This window comes from Parambassis ranga, chromosome 16 (genome assembly GCF_900634625.1).
Source record: "Parambassis ranga chromosome 16, fParRan2.1, whole genome shotgun sequence".
Classification (NCBI taxonomy): domain Eukaryota; kingdom Metazoa; phylum Chordata; class Actinopteri; family Ambassidae; genus Parambassis; species Parambassis ranga.
In genome coordinates this window covers 10,837,308-10,861,894 of record NC_041036.1, presented here as the reverse complement: position 1 = coordinate 10,861,894, position 24,587 = coordinate 10,837,308, and the positions used below count along the sequence as shown (strand labels likewise).

Below are 24,587 nucleotides of genomic sequence, written 5' to 3'. Positions count from 1 at the left end.
AACAGTGAAGTTACCTACATTTTTTTCATGGAAGACATTGTGGTGTGCCACAACAGAAAAATGTAGAGTGTAAAAAAAAACGCTGTGGCTACCATTTAACTGCTTTATCCTACTGTTTTGTTATTAGTGTATTGATTTACTGGTGGTAAAAAATAACAGATGCATGTAAACGTGTACTGTACAAGCAAAAAAAGTATTTTATTGTTTTCTGAAATTGAAATAAAAAGGGTTAAATTCATAGAGCAAAAAATAAGCTTACTGTGGAATGTAAACTATAAGAAGTTCAAATAAATACTAAAAATTATGGAAACTACATTATTTAAATCACATTTCATTCTGATGTGTAGCACAGTGTATGGCTAAGAGTGTTTTTTTTCTTTTAAATGTCTTGAATGACATGAGGACTACCTGAGCTGGAGCTCAGGTAGAGAAAGTCTTCATTTATTCCCCGTTTTAGAGGTTTGACCCCACTTCTTGGTCAAAGTGACTAAAACCCAAGCCCCCAATGCATTACAGCCCCCACAAGGCTGCTTAGGGATGATTGAGAAATGTTGCAGAGGTTCTTCATAGAACTGCAAAGGTTACGAAGCACTGTATGCGTATACTCCATTTACAAAGCATCAGATTTTTTAGATTGCATCACAATAATCCTACAAAAGAACAATATTTCCAGTGAAAGGCATCATGGAAAAGTTGAAAGGACAGAGGAGCTGGGTTTACACAAACCAAACAAACAGTTACATTCTACACTGAGAAATACATAATGAAGTCTGGGAGCAAAACTTATTCTTTTTCCAAACTCCCTTGATTATGGAAATTCAAAAAACAGTTGTGGTTGCGCGAGATACAAAGAAAGACACAACACTTAAGGCATAGCACTCGTGATGTCCTCTGGCAGTCCCCAAAGCGACACCTGCCTCCTTCCCCCTCCCCGAGTTGTTCGGGCCAGTGGCCTGAGCCATCGTACCGTGTAGCTGCCTCTGGCAGAGGACTTTCCTCCACCAGGGCCGGATTGGGAGTTCCATTTGTTGTGTGAGTCTTTTCTGTAGGTGGCTGAGGAGGCACTGAGTCCTGGGTATCTGAGCTGCTAGAGAGGATCAAAGCCTTGGACACCTCCAGTCTGAAGGCCATAAGAGTCAAAGGTGCTGCGTGACACTGTCGGTAAAGAAGCCAGGAGTTGACTAAAGCCAGGTCTGTGAGGTACCAGAGTACCGCCTGAGGCCAGCAGGATGGTACAGAGGCAGTGAGGGGAATAGAGTACAGATTCTGCAGATCTCTGTTAAGACGAGCCGACATTTGGGCTTTCTCAAAGTTGTCAAAAAGAGAGGTCATATTACTCTGGCAGTTTCCCGCGGTAGAAAGTATGAAGCCACAGTGTGATCTGCGCAACATCAGCTTCCCATCTGAGCTCACAAACTCATCTCCAATCTGTCCCCGAGCTCCTCCCACCCTGCCTGCTCCGTGGACACCAGCGCCTAAAAGGCGCTCCAGCATTGCAGGGGTAGAGAGTTCCTGCTTGCAAAGGAACACCATGCTACCTTTGGGGACCATTTTTTCTACAGCACCTTCTTTATCTGAGAGATCCAGTTTCAGATCCACATGTAATACCAAGCCACCAAATCCGATTAATGTTGTGCAGTGAAGAGACGGCTGGCTGCTGTGCTTCTTCCCGGTCAGTCGAAGTGGGTATTGGTCAACTGCATAATCACCCTGCTGTCTCAGGGACTGACACCCTGTTCTGAAACGGCACAATATTGGCTGAACCTTCCACAAAGGGTCAGTCTGTGTACTGTCAAAGTCATTTCTGTTGTGAGGTTGTCGCCTGGTTTGGCTATCACACGTTCTTTCCCTTTGACTGCTGGCTGGATCCTTTGTAGGAGAAGTTAGCTTCAACATGCGAGACAGCTCGAGGAAGCGGCACAGAGGCATGGCGTCAGCAATCAAGGAAACCTTCGTCAAGTCTTCCCAGTAGAGCTTTGGACTGGGAAACTTAAAAGAAAAAACAATAGACCAAATAATTTAGAACTTTCTTGCACAAAGTAATCATTTGGGAAATCAATCATCCAGGACTACAAACCTTCAAAGTTCCCATTGCAATGTGGATCCCAACAAAGCAGGCCACCTCTCTGGCAGTTACCAGGTTTTGTGGGTTGGATAATTTATTTGTGCAACTGGCAATGTCTACCCAGGTGTCCCAACCAAAATATTTGGAGAAGTAGTCAATGGGCTTTCTGGTCCTGTTTTCTTCCGTCGATGCATGCGGGTTTCTTGGTACAGTTGGCAAACTATTAGAGGAAAAAGAAAAAAACATTATAAACAACAGACTAAGTTTTTGAATCATTTAAATTATCATAGCATAGTGTTTTAAGACTTTATGTTAGAAAAGATGTGTACTTTGGCTGTTGTGCAGTGTTGGTTTGGTTCCCGTAGAAATAGGCCATGACTTCTGCTTCTGAGTCAAGCTGAGGATCAGACAATTCAAAAGCACCTGCATCCTCCTCATCCGAACTCTGGAGAAGGAACTCTCTGAGGTCTGATGGATACGGCCACTGAGAGTCTGACACACATGAAAGTTCATATATTATATAAAGTCCATTTAGTCATCGAGTCATTTGAAGCTACGAGTGTTGTACATCAGAAAACAAACCTTGTCCATCTGGACTGAGTCCTGGTTCTGACAGCAGACCTCTGACCCGTGTTTGATGGTACTCTGAAGGAGAAGGGTTTTCTTCATCTGAGTCAACATTAGAAATGGAGAAGAAGACAACACTGATTAAAATGAAACCTGTCTGTAAAAAGTGTTTTTTTTGCAAAGTGCAAAAAGACATTCCCTCACATGTATTACACTCTCTTGATTGAAGTTCAGTCAGATTCTTATCACTGGAGCCCTCAGTGACCAAACTCCCTCTGGTGGTCTGTGCGGCTCCAAGCAGGACCTCCCTCTCCTCCTCCTTCACCGGATAAAAGATGCACTGGGTGGTGTTGAACTCTGGGATGGCACAGCACTCTGTTGTTGTATCCTCATTCTCCATTACTGAAAACACAAGTTCAAAAACATGATTTATGTTTTATCTTCTGGAAATTACAAATCATCTACACAGTGACCCTGATCTAATTTTCCATCAGAAAAAAAGCAAATTTACCAAGAGATCTTGACCCTTTACTTAAATACTACAGATAGTTTTCCATAACACTTACATGTGATGACTGCATTATCACTGCTGACTGACTCCACATTCCACCGAATGTGTTTGCTGCCATGTGCTGTCTGGGCGTCACTGCTCTCTTCTTTCACCAGAACTGTCCTTATATCCCGATGGTTGTGTGGCTGTATGCCTGCACTCTGCAGCTTTTCACAGGCAGGTGCAACCTGCTGTGGATCTGAGCTGTTCTCTTCATCCTTGATCTCCTGGCTGTTGAGAACTTGTACCTCATTCTGAGCAATGCTGTGCAAACCCTGGAACAAAAGACATGCACGGTCAGAAACCTATGTTTACTCCTGTGTATGGCATTTGTTGGTAGACTGAGACACACCTGTCTTTGATTGTCCCTCGCTGTCATCTGGCATGGCTCTTTGTCTGCAGCCCCTCTCTGTCTAGATGAGAGGACCTTTTCCAGTATGATGCCTGGAGACTGGTTCCTGTCTTCTTCTTCTCCCTGCTTGCCTGTTTCATTCGTTACTTCTTCAACTCTTGTGGTAACTGCCGCCAGTTCCAACACAACTTGCCCCTCAGAAGATTCCTCTGATGTAGGGGGTTTTGGAGTTGTAACAGGAGCAGTCGGTTTGTTGGGACTGGTCTCTGACTGTAAGGTCTTTGTGCCACTCTCATGGTCGACCACCTCGGAATCTGAAGTGACTAGATGCTCTTCGTAAACTACCTGACATTCATCCTGCTCCTTCTCTGGTTCTCTTCCTCCGATTGAACCTCTTCTCAATCTTGCATCTCTTTTCTGATGTCCTGCTGCTCTTCTTTTACTTCTTGCTGCCTTTCTCTTAGCAGTGACCTTCCCTCCATCTTTTTTCTTCTGGACTAATATTTCCTCCTCTTCTTCTTTGATCTCCACTTGATGAGTGGAACATGACACAGTTTGCGAAGTCAAACCTTTCTCAGATGGCTCATCATCAGGTTGCTCATGACGTCTGTCTGCACTTTCATTTGATTCAGTTTGTGTAACAGTCTCTTCATGAGACACCAGGCCATCTCGCTCATTCTGCTCCCCGACAGTAACTAAATCTACCTCTAGAAGTAAATCCTCCTTAATGTCTTCATCACACTTCACTTCAGATTCAGAGCTGGGATTTTTTGGAGTATCTTCCCCTTGCTTATGCTCATCTGATGTCTGTGTAGATGTACTTAAAAACGATTCTGATGTAAAATTTGGAAGAGTCTTGCCATTTTGTATTTCATCAGACAGTGAGTGAATTTCTGGAGAGATATGCAATTCATTACCTGATCCTCTTTTACTCACACCCTTCTCTTCACAGGCACTAATGTCTACATCTGAAGCAGGATTTGGTAAGGATGGGGATGGAATCAAAGCTGGAAAAGAAAGGTTTCTTTCTTTGTCTTCTAAAGCCATCTCAGGCTCAGTATCCCAGCCTGTGGCAGCATTTACCTCCTCGGCAGCTTTGTCATGCTCTTTTGGAAACTGGTAAAGATCCAGCCTGGAGACGCCCTCAAAGATGTTCCCATTAGTGTAGGTGAGACTGGGACTCTCTACGATATGCACGGTGGCCTTGTGCATCTGAAGGGATGACACTTCACTGAAGTTCTCCCCACAGTCCTTACACTTTAAGGCACGCTTGGAAGTTATGACTCCTTCAGTCTCCACTTTGGAGGAGGCTTTACGTTTCCTGGTGGTCTTTGGCTTTGTGGGGGGTATCTCTTGTGGCTGATGAGAGACCTGAATTGAGGATAACAATGAGAGAACTTTCTGGTTCTTCTTGGGTCTTCCTCCTTTTTTCTTACCGTCTGCTTTTGGACTATCTGTAACTTCACTTTGCTTGTTGCTCATATCAGATGCCGTCTGGGACTCATTAGGAGAAGCATCCAGTGCCTTGGAAGGGTCTAACTTGTAAACTTTCAGCTGGGGCTGTTTATGACCTTTGAGTAGAAGTAGAGAGTCTTGTGTTACACGTGAAGCAGGCATGTCTTCCTTTTCAACTTCTTCGTCTTTTTCTGGGCTTTTCTTTGCCTGACCAGCTTTTACATTCTTGGACCGATCTTTTTGCAACATTTTGGCTTGCTTTTTCTTTTTAAACATCGGTGCGGCTACAGATTTGTGCTCACCTATGCGTGTCACACCCCCTTTGGCTCCTTTTTGCTTTTTGCCTTTATTTTTGCTTTTATCCACTGTGACCTGTTGCACCTGTGAGACTTCAGGTGATGAGGACTGCTTTTCAGGTGCAGATAATGCATTTCCCACCGTCTTGGCCTTTTTTCCTTTTCTCCCCTTCTTCTGTGATGGTACTTTTTTCTTAGCAACATCTGTTTCCACTCTAATCACTTCCTCTTGCATTGACTGATGCTGCTGGGGTGACTTTTTCTGCTTGTTTTTCTTCTCTTTGCTTTGTGGGCCAAATTTCACAACAAGGTGAGACTTATTTTTTCTTTGGCGTTTTGCAGGTTTGGCATCATACTGAAAGTCATCCCTGTATATGGACCCAACCAGATCTTGCATATATCCTTGAAAGAAAAATGCCCTGGCTGGCTTTCTTTTCCGCACCTTTACCAGTTCTTGAGCTGACATTACATTAACAGGTATCTCCGAGATCTGTGGGACCTGGTCTGTCTGTGATGGAACCTCCTCTTTAGCAGCCTGAGCCTCTGCTTCAGTCAACTTATTCTTGCTGTCTACATGTGGTTTGTCAGCAGGTTCCTGTTCAGCCGTTTCCTGTGTCTCTCCTTCCATCACAGAGGGGCCCTGATCTATTTTCCCCGTTTGCATTGGCGCATCTTGTGCAGGATTAGTTTCAGATTCACCTGCAGTTTGTGTAAGTGGGTCTGGTGGAACCAAAGAGCATGAACAGATATCCTGTTGTTCTGGTTGTAAAGGTGTTAGCTCCAACTCAACTGTAGACATAAAAGGTGGGACAGACATGCTGGTCTCTTGCTCATCTGCTAGAGTCTGATCTGCAGTTTGTCCTGGAGTTTCCAGTTCAGCATTCACTAGAGTGGAGGAAGGGATTTCATTTTGGGGCACAGTTTCGGACTGTTCTAGCTCCGCCGTAGGTATTAAAGCAGGGGTCAGTTCTAATATGACTGTCTGCTCATCTACTTCATTCTGACAAACCATTTGATCCATGGGATCAGAGTGAACTGCATTAATCTCAGGATGCTGGAGGATCTGCTGCATCTCTCCCTGTGTATGTTCAGCTGGAACAAGTGTTAGCTCTATGCTTTCATCTGTTGCTAAGTGGGAACCTAGCTCTGAGAAAGAGGGGTTTTCTAGCTGCCCATCTGGAGTAATAGGCTCCAGGATAATTGTATGTTCCATAGCATCACATGGGATGTTTGAAGGGAGAAGTTCAACTGTCTTAATTTCTGCCTGTTTCAGTCCAATGAAATCTATCTGTGGGACACTGACATTTGAATTCACAGGCTCTACCAGTTGTGATATCTGCTGCACTTCCAGTGGTGGGGCGTCAGGCGGCACCTGCCCCAGTATCACAACCTGGTTCACTTTCTGTACATTTCCCATTGATTCGATAAGTCTGCATATCTGTTCTGTGTCGATATTGGCATCAACTTTTTGCAAAGGTCCGTCTGGCTCCACCTGTAGTAGGCCTGGCTGGCAAATGGAAATTGGAGTTATAATGGGTGTGCACTGTTTTTCTTGCTGTCTGGCTGAGAGAGCATTACTTGCCGCAGCGGGTAACACATTGTGCTTGTTTTTGATGTGACGCAGCCGTGTCCTGGAGCTCTTAAAAATGGCCTTGCATAGAGAACAAGGATACTTTGTGGTAGATGCACCTAAAAGGTGATGAAAGAAGAAAGCTGTGAGAAACTCTGGTATACCATCAAACATTTATATATATATTTATTATATATTTATAGTTATATTTACAACTGCCTATTTTGTTTATATGTGCATTTCTGACAGTGGCAACTTAGCGAATAACTTGGGTGTGATGGATGAATGGATGGTGGTTCAATAGCTTTTAACACATTTCCCTCAAAACACTAGCTGTGTCTAGAAGTGACTAGCATATATATAAGAGGTATTTGAATGTGTACATTAATGTAACATGGACATCCTTACTGTCATTTTTCTGTGGTCGTGCTTTAACAGTGGTGTCCCCAAGGTCTCCTTCAGCTCCCTCTGACAGGTGTCCCATCATATGTTTCTGCAGAGTTTTGGACATGGTAAACCTCTTTCCGCAATCCTTGCAAACATACGGCCTTTCTCCAGTGTGTGTGCGCAGATGATACTTCAGCAGCGTTAGTGTTTTGCACGTTTTTCCACAGTCAGTGCAGGGGTAGCCGTCCTGACCAAAGTGAATTTTCTTATGACTCGTGAGCTCTGATGACTTATTGAAGGCCAGATCGCAGATTGGACACTTGAAGGGTTTCTTCTCTTTGTGGGCTTTCTGGTGGGTCATTAGTTCTATGGAGTTTGTAAACTGCCGGTCACAGACATAACAAGCAAAAAGGGCATTCCTCAGTATGCACTGTTCGTACTCTGCTGGATGGTTCAGCTTCAGATGACGTTCCTTGCTCTTGTGATCTCTGAAGATGATATGGCACTCCATGCACTGCAGGGAGAGCTGAGATGCTAGAAGGAAACCGGAGGGGGAAAACGTTAATGTGTCATAATGGAGACAAGTGTGCATGCAGTCTGAACACAAGTAAAATATGCCTCTGGGGCCATTTCAGTTTTTTTTTAATTTGAAGTAGGTCAATAGCTACCACAGTGCCTAAATTAGTTTCATTAACACAACATGAAGGTGTTTTCAACAGTATACAATCACTAAGCTGTGAAAAATGTTTGTCTGACAGATTTTACTACTACATATGACACAGTACCTTATACTTTCATACGGTAGTGGCTGTGCTGCCCTGGGTGGGTTTGAAATAACACAGTAATAAGAAGCACACAGTATACTCACATGTGAGAGGAATGATCCTTGGTTTGGACATATCAATCTTCAGAGGATCTACCATGGCCTTCTTTGATGGAACATATTTCCTGCCATCAGCTTTACCCTGCTTCTTTGCCTTTTGTCCATCACTACATGACTTTGTATTTGTGTCAGGTACCAGTTTTGTTGTAGCATCTGGCTTTGCTGCAGTGTCCACCTCCATCATTACTGTGTTTTCTGAGGACTCAGTCTGTGACCGAGCAGTCGGCTCAGTAGCAGTAGTCTCCTCTACTTCTGTGACTGCCATACTTGCAGGTGCCTCTTCTGCCTGCACCCCAGTCTCCCTTTCATCTGCTACAGCTTCAGTCTCGGTAGGGGCAGCTGGTGTGTTTTCCTCCTCTTGTGCACTTGGTTCACATTCTGCAAGCTGAGCTTCCGTGTCTGCTGCTGTGGACACTGTGTTTGACTGACTGTCTGGCTGGCTCTGCATGGTTTCCTCCTCCTCACATTCAGATCATATGTTTCTGTAAAATCATGCAGAAATACGTAAGTGTTAATCACACAACACGCTCTTGTACGTTCTAAAAAGCAGTGAACAGCATCTGTTATCCACATTGGGGGATGAAGAGAAATTCAGGGCTTACGACATTTGAATCACAAAGAGGACCAGTAGACATGGAGGCAGCTGCTAACGGCTTATGTATAAACCACTTTCAACATTTTACCGACCTATTATGGTTTGATATATTTCACCATACAGTCTACTTCCGTGAACAATCTCCCCCCAACCATTAATACACAGACAATGGTAGCCTGGTTAGCCTAATTCACCAATTTGCGGTAAATTCGGGGTTTAAATGTGGTTAATACTGATCTCTTACGGTGTCATAAAGATGCAACATATTCACTCACTTTGCGGGACCTTCCGTGTACACAAGCACCTGTGTGTGTGTATTCTTGCAGGAGGATGGGGATTCAAAGATAACCAGGCTTGTCCGCCCAAACATCTCCGCGTCGTTTCTCACAAAGCAAACACGGACGAGCCGTAGACATCGTGACGTCACAGTTTACGTTGACCGCAAAGTGCTCATGGGAGTTGTTGTTTTTCACTCATTCAACCGTTTAATCCACACTACACGGCTGTCAGTTCAAAATACACCTAGGAATAAAGACAGACTACAGCTTTGTTTTAACCTAGTTTTATTACTAAAGAATAATTTAAATAGCTTCTCTGTTTTCAAACCTTTCTTCTTTTTTTCTTTACTTAACTCAAAATTCGGACCTTTTATGAATGTAGTCTGTTCCTAAAACCAGGAGAGTTGCCCTTACAACAAAACAGCCAATAGGTGGCGCTATTGGAACATGATACTGTCCCGTTAATACCATAATATTAATATAAACAAAAATACTTTTCACTATAATGCAGGTTTTTAAATTAAATTAAATTTAATTAAATACAATAGATGTGCATATTTAATAATGCAATACAAATACAGAGGAAGTCATCAATGCAGGCAAGGACTAGTGTGTTATTTGCCTCTTTAATACAATTCTTCTTAAATTGGAGTTGCGTTTCTAGATGACATTAATACTATTAAAAAACATTTAAGAATTGTAAAAAATATTAAATTAAAAACAAATTAAAACAGATGTTTTATTTGTCTTTTATGTAATAATAATAATGTGAAATCAAACAGATGAATACAGAATGAGCAAATTAATGCAATGTGAGGACTTTTAGCTCTTTTACATCTCAATATGTGTATGTTTCCCCCAAACAAGCAGCAATAGTCCTGTGTCTGTGGAATGCATTCGGTTTTATTTATTAACACAAATTGAACGAGGTAGCTTTACATCATCTTTACATCATCTTCCCTGTAGAAGACAGACAGCATGATAAAAAGCTTCATCCCTCATCCTATGCTATAGGCAGCTCGCCGGTTGCGTGCTTAATATAATGCATATGAAGGTTCTCCATTTCATCAAAGCCCATATCACACTCTACACACTCCCATTCCCAGTACTTGTGTTCTCTGTGCCTGCCTGTTCCTTGTGACTCCCCATTGACCAGCTCCTGTGTTTGCACTCTTTCTGTTGGATCAGATCCAGCCGAGCCAGTTAGACTGGAAACATTTAAGTGATGCCCAGGATCTCCACAGTCTGAATCCTCAGAGAATTCACAATCCTCAAATTCCTCATGAGAGCTTTCATCTTCACTTTTCTGGCCATCTTCCTCATTTCCCAGGAGCTCTTCGGGGTTTACAGTCATTTCCGGCTCCTCTTTAAAACTAGTGAGAGGTGTTTTATGAATTAGTCCCATTTTTGCATCGAAGGTTGCTCCTGCACAAATCCTGCGATGTTTTCTTTTGTGTGAAATGAATGAGCCTGGTTGTGAGAAGCTCTTTCCACAGAGCGTGCATTGATAAGGCCTGCCGAAGCATTTGAGGAGCTGTGCTGGCCTGTGGAAGCTCTTCTCATCGCCATTATCTTGCTTCAGACTGTGACTCTGCAAGTGTTTATCTAGTGCGGCTTCATCAGTGAAGCCTTGGGCACAACTTAAACACCAAAATGGATTCTTCTTATGTTTTTCAACATGCATCATCCACAGTTTTTCAGATTTAAAGGTTTTATTACACTGATCACACCTGTTGGGGGTTGACTTTCTTCTTAACTTGTGAACTCTCAGGTGACTGAGCAGCCGCGTACGCCTGATGAATAACATCCCACACTCTGGACACTCATACTTTTGCAGAGTCTGCTCACTATGGCTTGTTTCTGCAGGAGCTGAAATTTCATGTAGTTTTTGGTGCTTTCTAAATGAAACCAGGTATGTGTAAACTTTCCCACATATCGGGCAGGCATACCCCTTCTGAAGATCACCCTTCTCTTCTAAACCTTGTACTGACTCTGAAGGTTCGGTTGAACTGCTCTTGTCCCACCTTTCTGCATCTCCGCTCCCGTTCTCTTCCACCTGAAGCTCTTCTTCCTCCAGAGCATGCTGGTGTAGGTGAGTCCTGTAGACGTCCAAATGTGTAAACTTGAGCCCACATTCCTTGCATGTGATGTCAGATTCTTGGACTATGAAAGAAAAAAAAGAGGACAGTACATAAGTGCTCATGAACTAAATGTCTGACAATAACATCATTTTTGTGGTACAGATAACTGATATTAAAGAGGCCAGTGTATTTGTGCTTCTTCTGTCCAAAAAAACAACAGAATATATGACTGGAAAAATGTTTATTAAAAAGATTTGCATCTCTTTCCTTCTGTCAGTATAGCACATGGATAACGTGTGACACAATCTATAAACTCTAGTGGTAACACTGCTCTGTAGGTAGTTACTTATCCATTCCATTAATTGGGAGAAAAAAGTTAAATGGTATACCGTACATACACATTCACAACAGGATTACAAGTAAACGCATAACCACAAGCAGATTCTTTCTGTGACAATGTGCCATGAAGCCTTTAAATGTGCTTTGAACATCTAACAATATCAATATATCACCTCAACGTGAAAGCGAAAACTGAATAAACGAAGACACGATTAATAACACAACCCAAATTCACACAAAAACTGATCATTTATTTTATTTTATTTTTTTAAACGGCAAATTAAACAAGTAGTCAAAGTGTATATTGGTCATCTACAAGAAAAAAAAACAAGTTTTTTATAAATTAATAGAGCAAAGTAAGACTTTTTCTACCGATAACTATTCAATATAAACATAAGCACTATTTAATTATGGAACTGTCTTTCAAAAACACAGAAATATAACACTGAAAAGAACAGGAGAGCTTATAAATCAATTAAAGCAAAAATGGAGAGTACACAACATACAACTACTCGACTGGAAAATCTTCTACTCAAGTATCTGTAATGTTTGACACTGAAATTGTTTACCCTATTCACATAAAGAGTGCACATTCATGAACGTCTTTCTGTGAAATATGGTACTAGTCGTTCATTCAGAAAAACTCAAGCTTGAAAAAAACAACAGCAGCAACCAGGTTAGTAAAAGTATTTGTGATGCAGCACTGTTCTATTGTCTCCATAAATGTTGCAATAAGTAGTGTGTCTACAGTTTTATTTCTCAGGAAATTTTAAATGCATGAAGACAGACATGCATACGTTTCTGTTTTTTTTTTTTCCAAATATATCAAAGCAGGACAACCTAAACTGGTCTATTCAAGGAGGACATAAATCCAATCTATACATTTGTGACAATAGAGGAGTCTGAAAATGTTTCACATTTTTATACATACTAGTCCAGTGTTTTAGGAAAGCCTGAGCAAATGAAAACAACAATAAGAAAATAAAGAAAACCGCACGGTCAAACCAAGAAATTTCTAGCTTAGCACATTTGGTATCAAAACGAAGCTCGACCTGCAGTGTCACTTGCACCAGCACTCACTATAATGCTGTTGCAAATCAGTTTCTTGACAAAAAGTAATTCCACATTCAATACAAGTAAGGCCAGTGGTTAACTCCGGAGAGACAGCAGCAGCAGCAGGGGTGTAAGTCTGTCCTTTATAATCACGGATACATTCCTGGTGATGATCAATAAGGTCTTGGATTTTTCTGAAGGTCCTGGGGCAAACAGAGCAGTGGTATGTGTATGGGTTAAGTGTGGGTCGGTTCGTTGGAGACAACGAAGAAGACGTCCCTCTGTGTTCAGCAGTGGCGAGGTTGGGATTTAAAGGCTTTGAGTTCAGAGCAGCACTGAGCTTGTAGCGAAGCTCATTTGGCAGACGACAGCGGACTTCATCATGCCAAGTGAGGTGCTGCTGCAGCTGATTTTCAGTCCAAAATCCATGGCAGCACAGAGCGCAGCAGTAAGGTCGACTCTTTGCCTTGGCCTTATGGGTCTCTAGGTGTTCCTCAGTTTGGAAAGCTTTCCCACACTTATCACACTTGAAGAGGTATTTGACCGTGTGATCTGACAGATGGCCAAGCGGAGGCGGAACTTCAGCTGTGGCTTCAGACGTCTGGATCTCATGCTTTACATCTGTGCACACTTTCTTGTGGTTTAGAAGCGCGTCTAGAGAACTGTACAGTTTGCCACAGTTAAGACATGTGACACTTTTCTCAGCCGGGGGGTCAGAGTTTATTTGCCCTCCTCCTCTACTGACAAAGATAGTCTTCACTGTTGCTGTAGTGCCTTCTACAGCTGATGAATCTTCTGTCTTGTCACCTTCACTCTTTGAGGCAGTGGGCCCCTTTTTTGAGTGGGCCTGCCATTTATGTGCACGCAGACCTCTTGCTTTCATAAAGGTCATTAAGCAGACGGGACACTGATGAGCGTTCAGCTTCAACGTCAATGACGTGGGATCACTCCCACTGCAGATGATGTCAGCCTGTTCTGAGCCACAGTCTAGCAGCCCATCTTGCCGAGTGCCTGCCGCTTCCAAACCTTTACTGTGCTCATGTTCATAATGGGCAGCAAGAAGTGAAGATTGCACAAATTTCTTGTTACATTCCAGACATGAAAACTGCTCAGGCGTGCTGTTGACCTCCACACTTTTGTTTGACTCTGGCTCAGCTTTGGTTTGACACTGAGGATTAAACATCTGGTGACGCTGAAGAACTCGGTGGTTAAAAAATGTTTTGCCACATTTCTTGCACTCAAAACGTCCGTTTTGTGTCTTACAGCTAACAGACTTGTCATTGTCTTTAAGCATGACCGGTGAACATTTCTTGTCTTTGTGCCATCTTTTGTGGGAGCCGAGTGCTGAGTTAGACATGAATCTCCTTCCACATTCTGAACAGTGAAACAGTCCTTTACTTGGCTCCTCTTGTTTAGGCTTTTTACACATTACGGAAATGACCAAATTAGCCTTCGATACAGACTTGTAGCCCTTGCTGTGAATTCTTTTATGAAAATTCAAAGCTCCAACCACTGAAAAGCTTCTGTCACACTTGTTGCACTTGTACTTCAGACTGGTTGTACTTGGGTTTTCTAAGTTGCCTTCTCCCCTGCCACTTTCCAGCTTCACCGTCCCACTGTCCATTTCATTCTTGACCTTAGTATTTAATCTTAATTGGTCACAGTTGTCCACACCGGCATCCACACTGCCATCATGCAAATTCATACCAACGTTTTCTGTTTTCTCAACTTCTTGTCTGTCTCTTTTGATGCAAAGTTTTTGATGAGCCCTTAAAGAGACCTTGCTGCTGAAATGTGCGAGGCATGTTGCACACTGCAGGTCCTCCAGCGTGACTGTGGATCGTGGTGATGATGGAGCGTATCCAGTCTCGTAGCCATGGCTTTTCATATGAAACTGCAGAGCTTTGGCCCGTGAAAACAGCTTTCCACAATCAGGACAGCTGTATGTGTTCTTTTTCAACTGCTCCACCTGATGTTGAAACGACTTAATGGGTGGTGGGAGTAACTGGTTACTATGCACAACCTGGTGCCTGAGGAGGCTGGAAAAAAGGCGAAACGACCTGCTGCACACTTCACATTTGTGATTTCCATTTTCATGTTTTCGCATGTGTAGAGCCATTATGCCCTTGTGGCGGAACTTTCTACCACACACTGGACATGCAACTTTGATAGTGGAGCGTTGGTGTCCATGAGCAGATCCTACAACACCTTTTCTCAGCCTTAAATCTGCACACTCTGTCGGATTCTGCTTGTGGTGGGAGTAAGCCCCTAAAGACCAAAAACCCTTTCCACACTGTTCACAGTGATAAAGCTTTGGGCCTAAGAGGGTTTTCTTTGGATTGTATTCTTTCTTAATGACTGAAACATTTTCCTTCTTTTGTGCTGAGCAGGTTTTCATATGGTTACACAGACTGGCTGCATGCAAATAAGACACCATGCAATCTGGGCACTGGAACTGTTTCTTTTTAGGATGGTGCAACTGATGAGAGACTAAAGCAGACAAACGGGAGAAAACTTTACCGCACTCACTGCATGTCAGGTTTTTCCTCTCTAATCCCTCTGCTTGATACAATACATCGCTGCTTAAGTTTTGATCATTGTGAGTTTGCATGTGATTGCAATGTTCTGCGTAGCTACTGGCTTCATGGCCACAAGTGTCACATGTGTATGCTGCCACTGACTGACCTTGAGTTTGTTGTCTTCTCATGCGAACGCCATGCCACATTCTGTGAACACGCAGTGATGATGGACTAGTAAACCAACGATAACAATCAGGACAATCAAATCTTTCCTCTTGCTGCCCCCCTGCTGTATTACTCTGGGCTTCCCTTGCTATCAGTGCACCCTGCTCATCAGCGTGCTCAAAGTCAATCTGGACAATTTTCAAGTCCATCTCCGGCTTTGAAACTAACTTTCCAGAAGTAGTTTCAGCATCACAGTCATCTCTCACTTCCTGATCTGATTCACACAGTAGCTCCAGATCCGGGTTTAAGTCTTGGACTTCTTCGTCTTCAGATTCACTTGCACTGATCACCTGTACATTGAAGTCCCCAGGTTCATAACTATCCATATCATCTTCAGTCTCATTGATATGTGGCTCTTCTTCAGCCACACTGGGAGGAAGCAAATTACCAGAATACTTTTTTTCTTCCGCAGAAGCCTCCAAGCTGTGAATCTCATTACTTTCACTTTCCATGACTTTGTCTTGATGTGGCAGAGTGGAATGCACCTGGGCCACCTTCTCTGTTTCTTTAAACACATCTGTATGATGAAGCTGATGGGAATGAAGTGCTGAAGCCCTGGAAAACTTTAGTCCACAATCTTTACATTCAATTGCCTTCTTCTGTACCTGACACACTTGATGAAGAAATGACTTTGCAGGGGTCTCATCACTGTGTGCCGTGCGCTGATGTCTGTAGTAGAACGACAGACTCATAAATACTTTTCCACATTGTTCACATGAGAATCTTTGAGCAGAATCAGTCGACTGATTAGCATGCCATCGCTGATGGTTAAAAAGGGCAATGTGGCCATTGAAAGACTTTTTGCATTCACTACAGTAAAATCCACCGTCGCTCTTCTTTGGTTTTTGTTTAATTTCTTCTGGAGAGCACTGCCTGTTACGGCTGAAGCGCTGATGTGTTTTCAGGCGCATTAGGGCAGAAAACGTTTTACCACATGAACATGTGAAAACTTTCTCAGGATCATGATCTGCGGGATTTTCATTGGAGTTGGATTCAATTGAATCTCCAGTTGGTGCTGTATCCCCTGGACTCCTGCTTTGCGGCTTTATCAACTTTTCCTCATGACAACGACGATGCGCATCAAGAGCTGAAGCACGAGAGTAATTGCGCCCACAAATCTCACACTGAAATGACTTCTTTTTTAAGTGTTCCAGGTCATGAAAAACTGATTTGGCGGGTAGGCTGTGTGAGCGCCGATGGTTGAGATAATGTCCAATCACACAATAAGATTTGCCACAGTCTGGACATTCATAGCTGTGCTGCTTTGATATCTCAGATTTAATCTGAACAAGAGTCTCCTTCTGAGAAATCTGAGCTTGACACTCCTTCATATGAATGTGTAAATCACCAAGTTCAACAAATGAGAGTGAACATAATGTACACAAATGACGTGTCTCAGAGTCCTTTTTGGCATCACGTAAACCATCCAGCTGTCCATCCGAAAACACATTTTCTTGTGTGTGCTGGTGTCGATGATCCAAGTAGGCCGCCTTCTCTTTGAAGGCTTCTCCACAATCCCGACAGCAGAAATCCTCAACCCCTAGAAATAGAAAGGGGAAAATAGGAGGTCAAAGCCACTCCTGTTTCCAAAGAAGAAAAGGAAGAAAAAAAAAATCACAAAAGTGTAAACCAGGCCTTTATTATAAAATATTATTTGGGGTTTACAGATTAACACACAATAAAAGAAGCTTCAAATAAAACAAACAAATGGACAAACGGATAAAATAAATGGCAACAACATCACTTTTGCTATATACAGAAGACATAATTGTGCTTAAGCTTAATTGGATTGCTGCAGAGACACTATAAAATATGCAAATTCACCACATGACTGTGATTCTCTCCTTTCACTAAAGAATGTGAAGCATGCAGCCCAAAATTAAAGGTTAAAACGTTCATGGGAAAAATGCAAAGTAAGAATTCAATCTAATCTGTGGTCATACCAACAAGTAGGAGCTGTGGCAACAACATGTAACATATTTTCATGCCACCTGCAAGTAGAACTTGGCAATCAGGTTTCAGACCACAAAAGAGTTCCTTTGTGTTTGAAGATGCAAAAAGAAGTGATAATAATATTGACGACAACAACAACAGAAGCAACAAACTGCACTAATGTTTTTCAAAACATTAACAACGTTTCCTTTTGGATCTAATTTTCTCCTTTTTTTTTTAAAGCCTGTTTAAAATCCAAAACTCTGATTGTTGTTTATGTGCAGTGATCACCCAGACTGTCCATTTAAATCAATGTAAATATGACAGCAGATATAGAAGCCTATCAAGTCTATACCAAAAAAACACTTGATGTGCAAGATTGTTGGTATTGATGAAACTCTGGGTAGACAATGCGCTTCTCCTGAACCACATGTTGTGTAAATGTTAAAGATTTTGTATTCGTATGTCCTTTTTTGCTGTAACAGATAAACACTGGACTGAAGAGTCGCTCCTCAGTTTCTTTAGTTTTAACAAGGCCACACAATGTGTATTATTTAGCAGGACAAGTGATACTTAAATTAAAATGTAACAGATGAATACAGATCCATAATGATCCATATACATACAGCAGATTATCATCTTAGTCCGGGGCTTTTCTGTCTTTTCATTACGCTTCAATGAGCATCTCTCAATGAAATATTTATCTGTAATAATTCATCCTGTTTACGATCTGAAGATACCTTATACACGCACGAACATTTTAGTCTGTACTGGTAGCACAAACAACGTTGATGCTGATGTCACAGAGTACTTACCATCAGCGATGTCCTCCGTTGATGGACCGACCAGGTTTTCTGATGTTGTATCGCCATTGCGCTGTCTGTTTTCAGCTTCGTCCACTCTGCTTCCCGCGGCATCGGATTCGTCCATCTTGGTGTGGTTGTTTGATAGGGTTAGCTTATCCTAGCTTGTACTCGTTAGCTTAACAATGTCACTGTTATTTTTACATAATTTATCGCCACTACTTAGTCCGATACGCTAAGTGTAACATAATGGTTATTGTGATCTATTCCGTTACCAAATAACAGTGCAGCATCTTGTACCACCTTTAAATCGAGTGATGATGATGAGCAGAACGACTAGCAGTGCCACACGCACCTGCGCAGTGCGTCCAACTCTGTCTGCACTTCCTCAAACGGAGGAAGTAGCTTCTTCTTCTTTTGTTTTGCTTCCTGCGCACAAGAACGTCTTCTTCTACGTCTGAATTATTCCCGAACATTATTTACAAACATCTAAAACTCGAAATTTTGATGGATTTCTCCATGTACCGTCTGCGGATTTTCAGGGTTCCGTAAATGTCGTTGTGCAATGGTAATCTGTGGTACACACTCCCACATTAAACAATAAAAATGTGCAGAAAAGAAATAATGCTTTAGCAAAGAGTTGAAACACGTTCAATATTTTCTTAAAACAAAACACTGTATATAATTTTCTGTAACATAATTAAGTAGATGACATATTTTGCCTCTATTTTAATATTTTTCTGTCCTATCTGTCCTACTTTAGCATCACTACATCTGTTTTTCAAATTAATATACACATTAATGCATCAATTCAAAGATTTTTTGCCATCTTTTCTTTTGGTCTTTGTCTATGACAGAGGTTAAAACATTAATGTCTTAATCTTTATAGGGTAATCACTTCTATTTCTTGTTCAGTGTAACTTGTGAAGTATTGCACCACACAGTGTTGTAATCAAAGGCAGGTTTTATTTAGTCCAGTATGTAGACATCATGGGAAAAATCTTCCATGCTAAAACAGTGGATAGAGGTAGAAGGGCACATTTTGAATCGGTGAATGTTGAAATAAACAGGATTTTTATTATTTATACAAATGAACCCTCTTTTTTTACAGTAGCAATGAAGATTTTTCAGTCACATATTGGGCCCCAAATTCTAATCAAATCTTTTCATTACGAAGATAAGATTGTGTACTCAGCTACAATCTACAGTCATGGAATGAAATCCTTTTTATTCACAAAAATACATGTAAGCACTCAGTTTATAGTAAGTACTACATACTGCTGATCAGAGAAACGGTTTAAGAAGTGCATCAGTCACCACATATTGGCATGGATTTGGTGAATTTTCTCTGCAATCATATCAGTTTTAAGATTTGTTTCTCAATTATAAAAAATATTTGCAAATACATCACTCAAATCCAAGTTTATTACAAAATTCACCATCTAATAACAGTGTCATTAATGATTGTTATGGTGCCAAATCTTCCCATTTATCCCAATAACGTGTATAAATAAATTTACATCATTTTGCTGTTTTTATTTTATTAACTTTACTTATAACATAATTGGACCCAGCCCAGTAAGCACCAGTGCTTCCGATCAGCATTGCTCTGTATGTGTTCAGCTTATCCTTGTATGTTTTGACAAATGCGATTTGTGAGCACAACAATTCCCCCACACCTCTTCAAAAGCAAGACCTTACAATTCTTAAGTCAGAGTATATCTGAAAATGTTGCTCCGCATTGGGGAAGTGAGTTTGCATTGTTGAGTCCACCTTAAGCACAAACTAGGCCTAGAATACCAAGACAGCAGACATGCAGACTGTAATCATAAAAGGCACACAGTATACTGTACATGAAGAAACACAGTACAAATGGTTCAGGACGTATGAACAGAACTATAAAAGTAATAATATTATCTAAATCTATACATCATTGGCAATAGATGAAATGATGAACGGAGAACCTCATTAATCTGCAACCCCGAGAAGTGTTTGGATAATAAATGCATTTAAAAGATGAATGTCATGTACACACTCTCTTCACTGTGCCGTGTAACTTGGATCTGAGACTTTAAATGTGAATCAAGTGTGCAGACAACATCTCACCTTTATCTTTTGTGTCCCTTCCACTCCGCTGACCAAACTCCAAAACTGAGTGTCAAATAAATGAGGATCCATTGAATAAAAATTATAAAAACTTACTTAAACTACCTTGTCGCTAGTGTAGAAATGTCAAATTTCTCCTTGTGCATGTTGCAAGTAATGCATTTGTAGATCCAGCTCCCGTGAAAAAGAGCACCCACATATCATGCATTGGAGAAGCCGCTCTGGGGCAAAAGGCAAACGGGAACCGAGTTTGGGAGGTTCTGTCCTTGCTGCAAGTTGAGGTAGGGGCAGGGTTTGTGGCATGTGAGGCCTCTCGCTCATGACTGCCTGTGGTGTGAAAAAAATATTGGGGTGTGGAGGTCTTGAAAGTGCACCAACTGGGACAGAATGAAGCGGGTGAGGGCCAGGCAAAGCAAGAGGAGGGAGCGGAGCAAGTGGAGGCGAGAAAAAAGGAGAAGGCTGATTTATGATTATTTGAGTGCCAGTTACCATTGTTTGTGGCTGCAGCTCCTGTCCATTTCCTGGTTTAAGTTGCCCAGTGAGCAGTGTTTGAGGACCCACCGAGTTACTTTGGAAGCCCCACACAGGATTTCCTATCCCTTGGCCAAAACGATGAGGCTCGTACTGAATGGAGATGGGAACCTTCTGTGTTGTTGTCTGTACACTGGCCCAGCCAGATGACAGCTGCTTCTGCTGCATTGGAAAATCTTGATGATTTACTAATTTCTCTGTGGAGTTTATAGTCTTTGGGATTCCTGGTGGGGCTTTCATCTCCCACAAGGTGCTACCGACCCCATGAGAAGCAATAGTTGAAATTGGCAACACGCTGCTTTGGTCTGTTGGAGCTGATGTGGATGATGTTAGGCCTGAAGCCCATGGCGTTTGTGGCTCACAGCCATTCCAGGGCTTGTCTGGCTGGCTAACAGTTGACGGTATTATATGAGGATTATTACTCATGTCCCATGCTCGGTCCTCTTTTTTAGCAGGTGTGGACGGCTCTTTTTGTGAGGACACTGGAGCAACTGACCATCTTGGCAGCTGAAGCTCTTGACCAAGCTTATTTGGTGAAGGCTGGGAGTTTGCTAGCAGAGCAGGCCTGACGCTCCACAGGGCTGCTCCGTCGATGTAGGAGGTGGGAACAGTAAAATCATGCTGCACCGAGCTTGTTGAAGGCAGCGCTGTGGAAGTTGGGGAGTTGCTCCAAGTGACTGACTTGGGTTGCCTGTGCTGCACCATCTCACTCATTGCTGAAGGGCTGGATTTTTTTGGCACGGACACCGAGTGAGAGCTGACAGCAGATGATGCGCTCTCTTTCATGTGTGATGAGTCTAAACTCTGAGCTGACGTGGGGCCTGACTGAGTTATCAACGGGATATCTGCCCAGCCTGAACCTCTCTGATGGTGCTGTTGCTGCATTGAGCTGTCAAAAACTGGCTGCTGTGAAACGTGTTGCAGTTGTGACAATGGGACGGGCATCACCTCCCCACCGTCCACCTTCCACTGCACTGGTTGCTGTTGCTCAGATGTCCACGACTCCTTCTGCTGCCTGCTTTGTGATTCCAAGCGAGAGGAGTGCATAGAAGATGGTGGCTGCGCTGCCCGTCTCTGCAGCTCAGCCTCTCTCCCCACAGAAGCAGGATAGAGAGGTTGCTGAGGGGTAACCTGCCCGGGACCTCCTAAAAGTCTAGACTTCCCCCACACTAGTCTTCCCCTGCTACCCCTGCCTTTTATCCTAGCACTGATTGGTAAACTGTACTGGCTGAAACTCTGCCTTTTGCGAGCATGGATTTTCTGGTGTACTAGCAGGCTGCTGAACCAGGAAAAGGTTTTGTGACACTCATCACAACGATGAGGTCTCTCGCCTGTGTGCGTGTTCATGTGATCACGGAGCAGATATGCCAAGCCAAAGCTCTTGTCACACTGGTCACACTTATGAGGTTTATCACCGTTATGTGATAACATATGGTGCTGCAGCTGGGTCTCGTCGCTGTAGCCTTTGCGGCAGCTGGTGCAGCGAAATGGTTTTTCCTGATGCAGCTTTTGATGCGTCCTCATATTTTGCAGGAAGGCAAAGTCCTTCCCACAGTCTGGACATTTATATGGCTTCTTGCCTGTATGGATGATGAGATGTTGCTGTAAGTAGCTACCAAACCTAAAGCCCTTGCCACACACGTTGCACTGATAAGGTTTGTCCTTGGAATGTATGCGCATGTGCAACCCTAACACTGAACGGTGGCGGAAAGTTTTTCCACACTCAGAACATTTATATGACTTCGCATTCACGCTTTCACTTTTCCACTTTCCCTGCATGTTATCACTGCTTAATGGAGCTAATTGTTTTTTAGTTGGCATTGCCAACTTTTCTACATATGCAGCCGACTTGTGGACACTTAGCAGATGAACATTTAAACTAGATTCATCACGATAAACAGAAGGACAGTGGGGACAGGTGTGTCCTTTGTCCCAGGACTTGTTACTGTCCACTGAGGGTCGTGGCGTTTTCTCTAACGTCTCATACTCTGCCTCATGAATAAGCATGTGGGCCCTCAGGTTAGCTGGTTCATGGTAGGAGTGGGTACAAAGAGGACAGTTGAATGTGCGTTGCACATCCTCACTCTGGTGTGTGTTCTCTTTCCTGGCCCCCTGATAGGCTCCTGTGCAGACTCTGGGGCCTGTTTGCTGGACTGCTCAATGACAGAGTTGGTTTGACGCAGTCTATGCTGGCGGCAGTGTGCCTTCATGTTCTGGGCAAAAGCAAATTTTTTGCCGCACTCGGGGCAGCGAAAAGGCTTCTGGCCTGTATGAAGATACTGATGCTGATGGAGGAGACTGCTGTACTTAAACGTCTTACCGCAGATGTTGCACAGGTGAGAGCGACTGCTGTCCGTGTGCCTGCGACGGTGGTCTTCCATGACAGAGTAGTGTTTGAAAACCATGCCGCACTCAGGGCACTCATAAGGTTTGAAACCAGAGTGACATCTCTGGTGAATGCGCAGGGCTGTGGCGTTTGGGAACGTTTGACTGCACTCTTGACATGTGAAGATGCTCTCCTGGGAATGGGTCATCATGTGCTTAGTTATAGACACCTTAAACTGGAACTCTTGGCGGCACAGGGGGCAGTGGTAAGGCTTTTCTACTGTATTGCTGCAGTTGTGGTCCCTCAGCTTATAAACTGTAGAGAAGATCCTTTTACATTCTGCACATTGAAAACTACTATCCTCCTCCGATTGCATCTCCTTCTTCGGACTAACAAGATGCTCCCTCTCCTTCTCTTTATGCTCATTTCTGTGTCTTATGAGGCTGCTGCGGTGCTGAAAGGTAAGGCCGCATTCTTTACAAGTGAGGGGCGTGAGCTCATCCTCGTGTGCGTGAAAGTGACGGTGAAGGTTGTAAGTCTCACGGCGGTCAAAGCTCTTCCCACAGTCCTTGCACACCAAGTGGAACTTTGTCTGCTTAGCTGCTGAATCAGGATCAGGATCCTCCCCTCGGTCTGTATCTTCATCATCCTCTAACACATCCTCTATCCCATCAAAGTCGCCTGTAGCATCCTCAGCTGGTGACTTCTGTGCACTCCTCTCATCACAGTGTGACTTTTCCTCCTCCTCCTCTTCCTCCTTGTGGACCTTCTCTCCTGCACCAGCGGTAATGTCATCTTTAACATGCACATCCTGCTGCACCTCTTCAGCTCCCCCAGTTTCATTATCAGGGTCTGGAAGAGAACAGCACATCACAGCAATAACTTAGCAAACAAACTGTAAACAACATCACGCTGTCACGCTGTCCGCAACCAACATGCGCCCTAAGAGAGCAAAACACACAGTGCACTGCTAAAGCTTCATTTTGTTAGTGATTATCTTCAGCAGACCGTAAGATTTGTGGATTGAACCGGTAGCGATAGCTAAAGCTCGGGTTAGCCTGAAGGCTAAAGCTACAAGCAAAATACATCAACAATGCTAGCATACCACACTTATTTTCCTCCGAGTGTGTTTTCGTCTCTTCATCGTCGTCTTCAGTTTCTGACCAGTCGAACCCCTGCTGGTCGCTCGCCGGAGTCTCGGCCATTTTTTCCGACGATGTTAGGTCCTCCTGTGAAATACATGTCGTTTTGTCGGCTCCAGCACCGGACTCGACACCAACCTCAGAATGGCTGGCAACACAACCGCCGTCACTGGCAGCACTGGGTCTCTGCACATCTTCGGGGCTATCCGTGGTTTTATTAGGCGTTGTTTCGTCTTTATGGTTTAAGCTGCATTCCGACTCCACCGCCCCGGTCTCCTCCCCAGATGTTTCCACCTTCTCCTCGGGGGTTTTCTCTCGTTCAGGAGACTCCGATGGGTCTACGGCGGCCATGTTTCACCCATGCACCCCCTTGTCCAGAACACACAAGGATCATGCTAGCCAGGAATTTCATTTCCGGTCAAACTTTTCAAAATAAAACAGACCGCTAAAAATAATTACTGACAACTATGCATTGCTGTTGTTTGAGAAAAATATATTGTGAAGCCTTAATTTGTACATTTCCTCTTTACTG

General features: G+C 43.1%; 4 protein-coding genes across 6 annotated transcripts; all 4 read right to left on the bottom strand.

Annotated features, from left to right (window-relative positions):
• Positions 1-90: 90 nt before the first annotated feature.
• On the bottom strand, positions 91-9,128 carry znf576.1 (zinc finger protein 576, tandem duplicate 1). The gene is made up of 10 exons (XM_028424694.1): positions 8,996-9,128; positions 8,111-8,607; positions 7,264-7,776; positions 3,535-6,974; positions 3,199-3,457; positions 2,837-3,034; positions 2,648-2,734; positions 2,395-2,557; positions 2,078-2,285; positions 91-1,989 (listed from the first exon to the last, which is right to left on the bottom strand). Exons 2-10 carry the CDS (start codon positions 8,571-8,573, stop codon positions 784-786), a joined length of 6,537 nt encoding a protein of 2,178 aa, XP_028280495.1. The 5' UTR covers positions 8,574-8,607; positions 8,996-9,128; the 3' UTR covers positions 91-783.
• A 438-nt stretch (positions 9,129-9,566) lies between these two features.
• Positions 9,567-18,328, bottom strand: LOC114448051 (zinc finger protein 569). 3 transcript variants are annotated; one of them, XM_028424696.1, is made up of 3 exons: positions 17,963-18,328; positions 15,157-16,755; positions 9,567-11,161 (listed from the first exon to the last, which is right to left on the bottom strand). In XM_028424696.1, exons 1-3 carry the CDS (start codon positions 18,075-18,077, stop codon positions 10,002-10,004), a joined length of 2,874 nt encoding a protein of 957 aa, XP_028280497.1. In that variant the 5' UTR covers positions 18,078-18,328; the 3' UTR covers positions 9,567-10,001. The 3 variants fall into 3 exon arrangements, with proteins under 3 accessions (XP_028280497.1, XP_028280498.1, XP_028280496.1); XM_028424697.1 differs by lacking the exon at positions 15,157-16,755; XM_028424695.1 differs by lacking the exon at positions 9,567-11,161 and having other exon boundaries at positions 12,138-16,755.
• Positions 18,329-18,913: 585 nt separating this feature from the next.
• LOC114448053 (Krueppel homolog 1-like) lies at positions 18,914-22,420 on the bottom strand. The gene is made up of 2 exons (XM_028424699.1): positions 20,546-22,420; positions 18,914-20,383 (listed from the first exon to the last, which is right to left on the bottom strand). Exons 1-2 carry the CDS (start codon positions 22,406-22,408, stop codon positions 20,183-20,185), a joined length of 2,064 nt encoding a protein of 687 aa, XP_028280500.1. The 5' UTR covers positions 22,409-22,420; the 3' UTR covers positions 18,914-20,182.
• A 163-nt stretch (positions 22,421-22,583) lies between these two features.
• Positions 22,584-24,421, bottom strand: LOC114448056 (zinc finger protein 771-like). Its single transcript, XM_028424701.1, has 2 exons — positions 24,019-24,421; positions 22,584-23,765 (listed from the first exon to the last, which is right to left on the bottom strand). The coding sequence occupies exons 1-2, from the start codon at positions 24,404-24,406 to the stop codon at positions 22,603-22,605; spliced, it is 1,551 nt and encodes a 516-aa protein (XP_028280502.1). The 5' UTR covers positions 24,407-24,421; the 3' UTR covers positions 22,584-22,602.
• Positions 24,422-24,587: the final 166 nt, after the last annotated feature.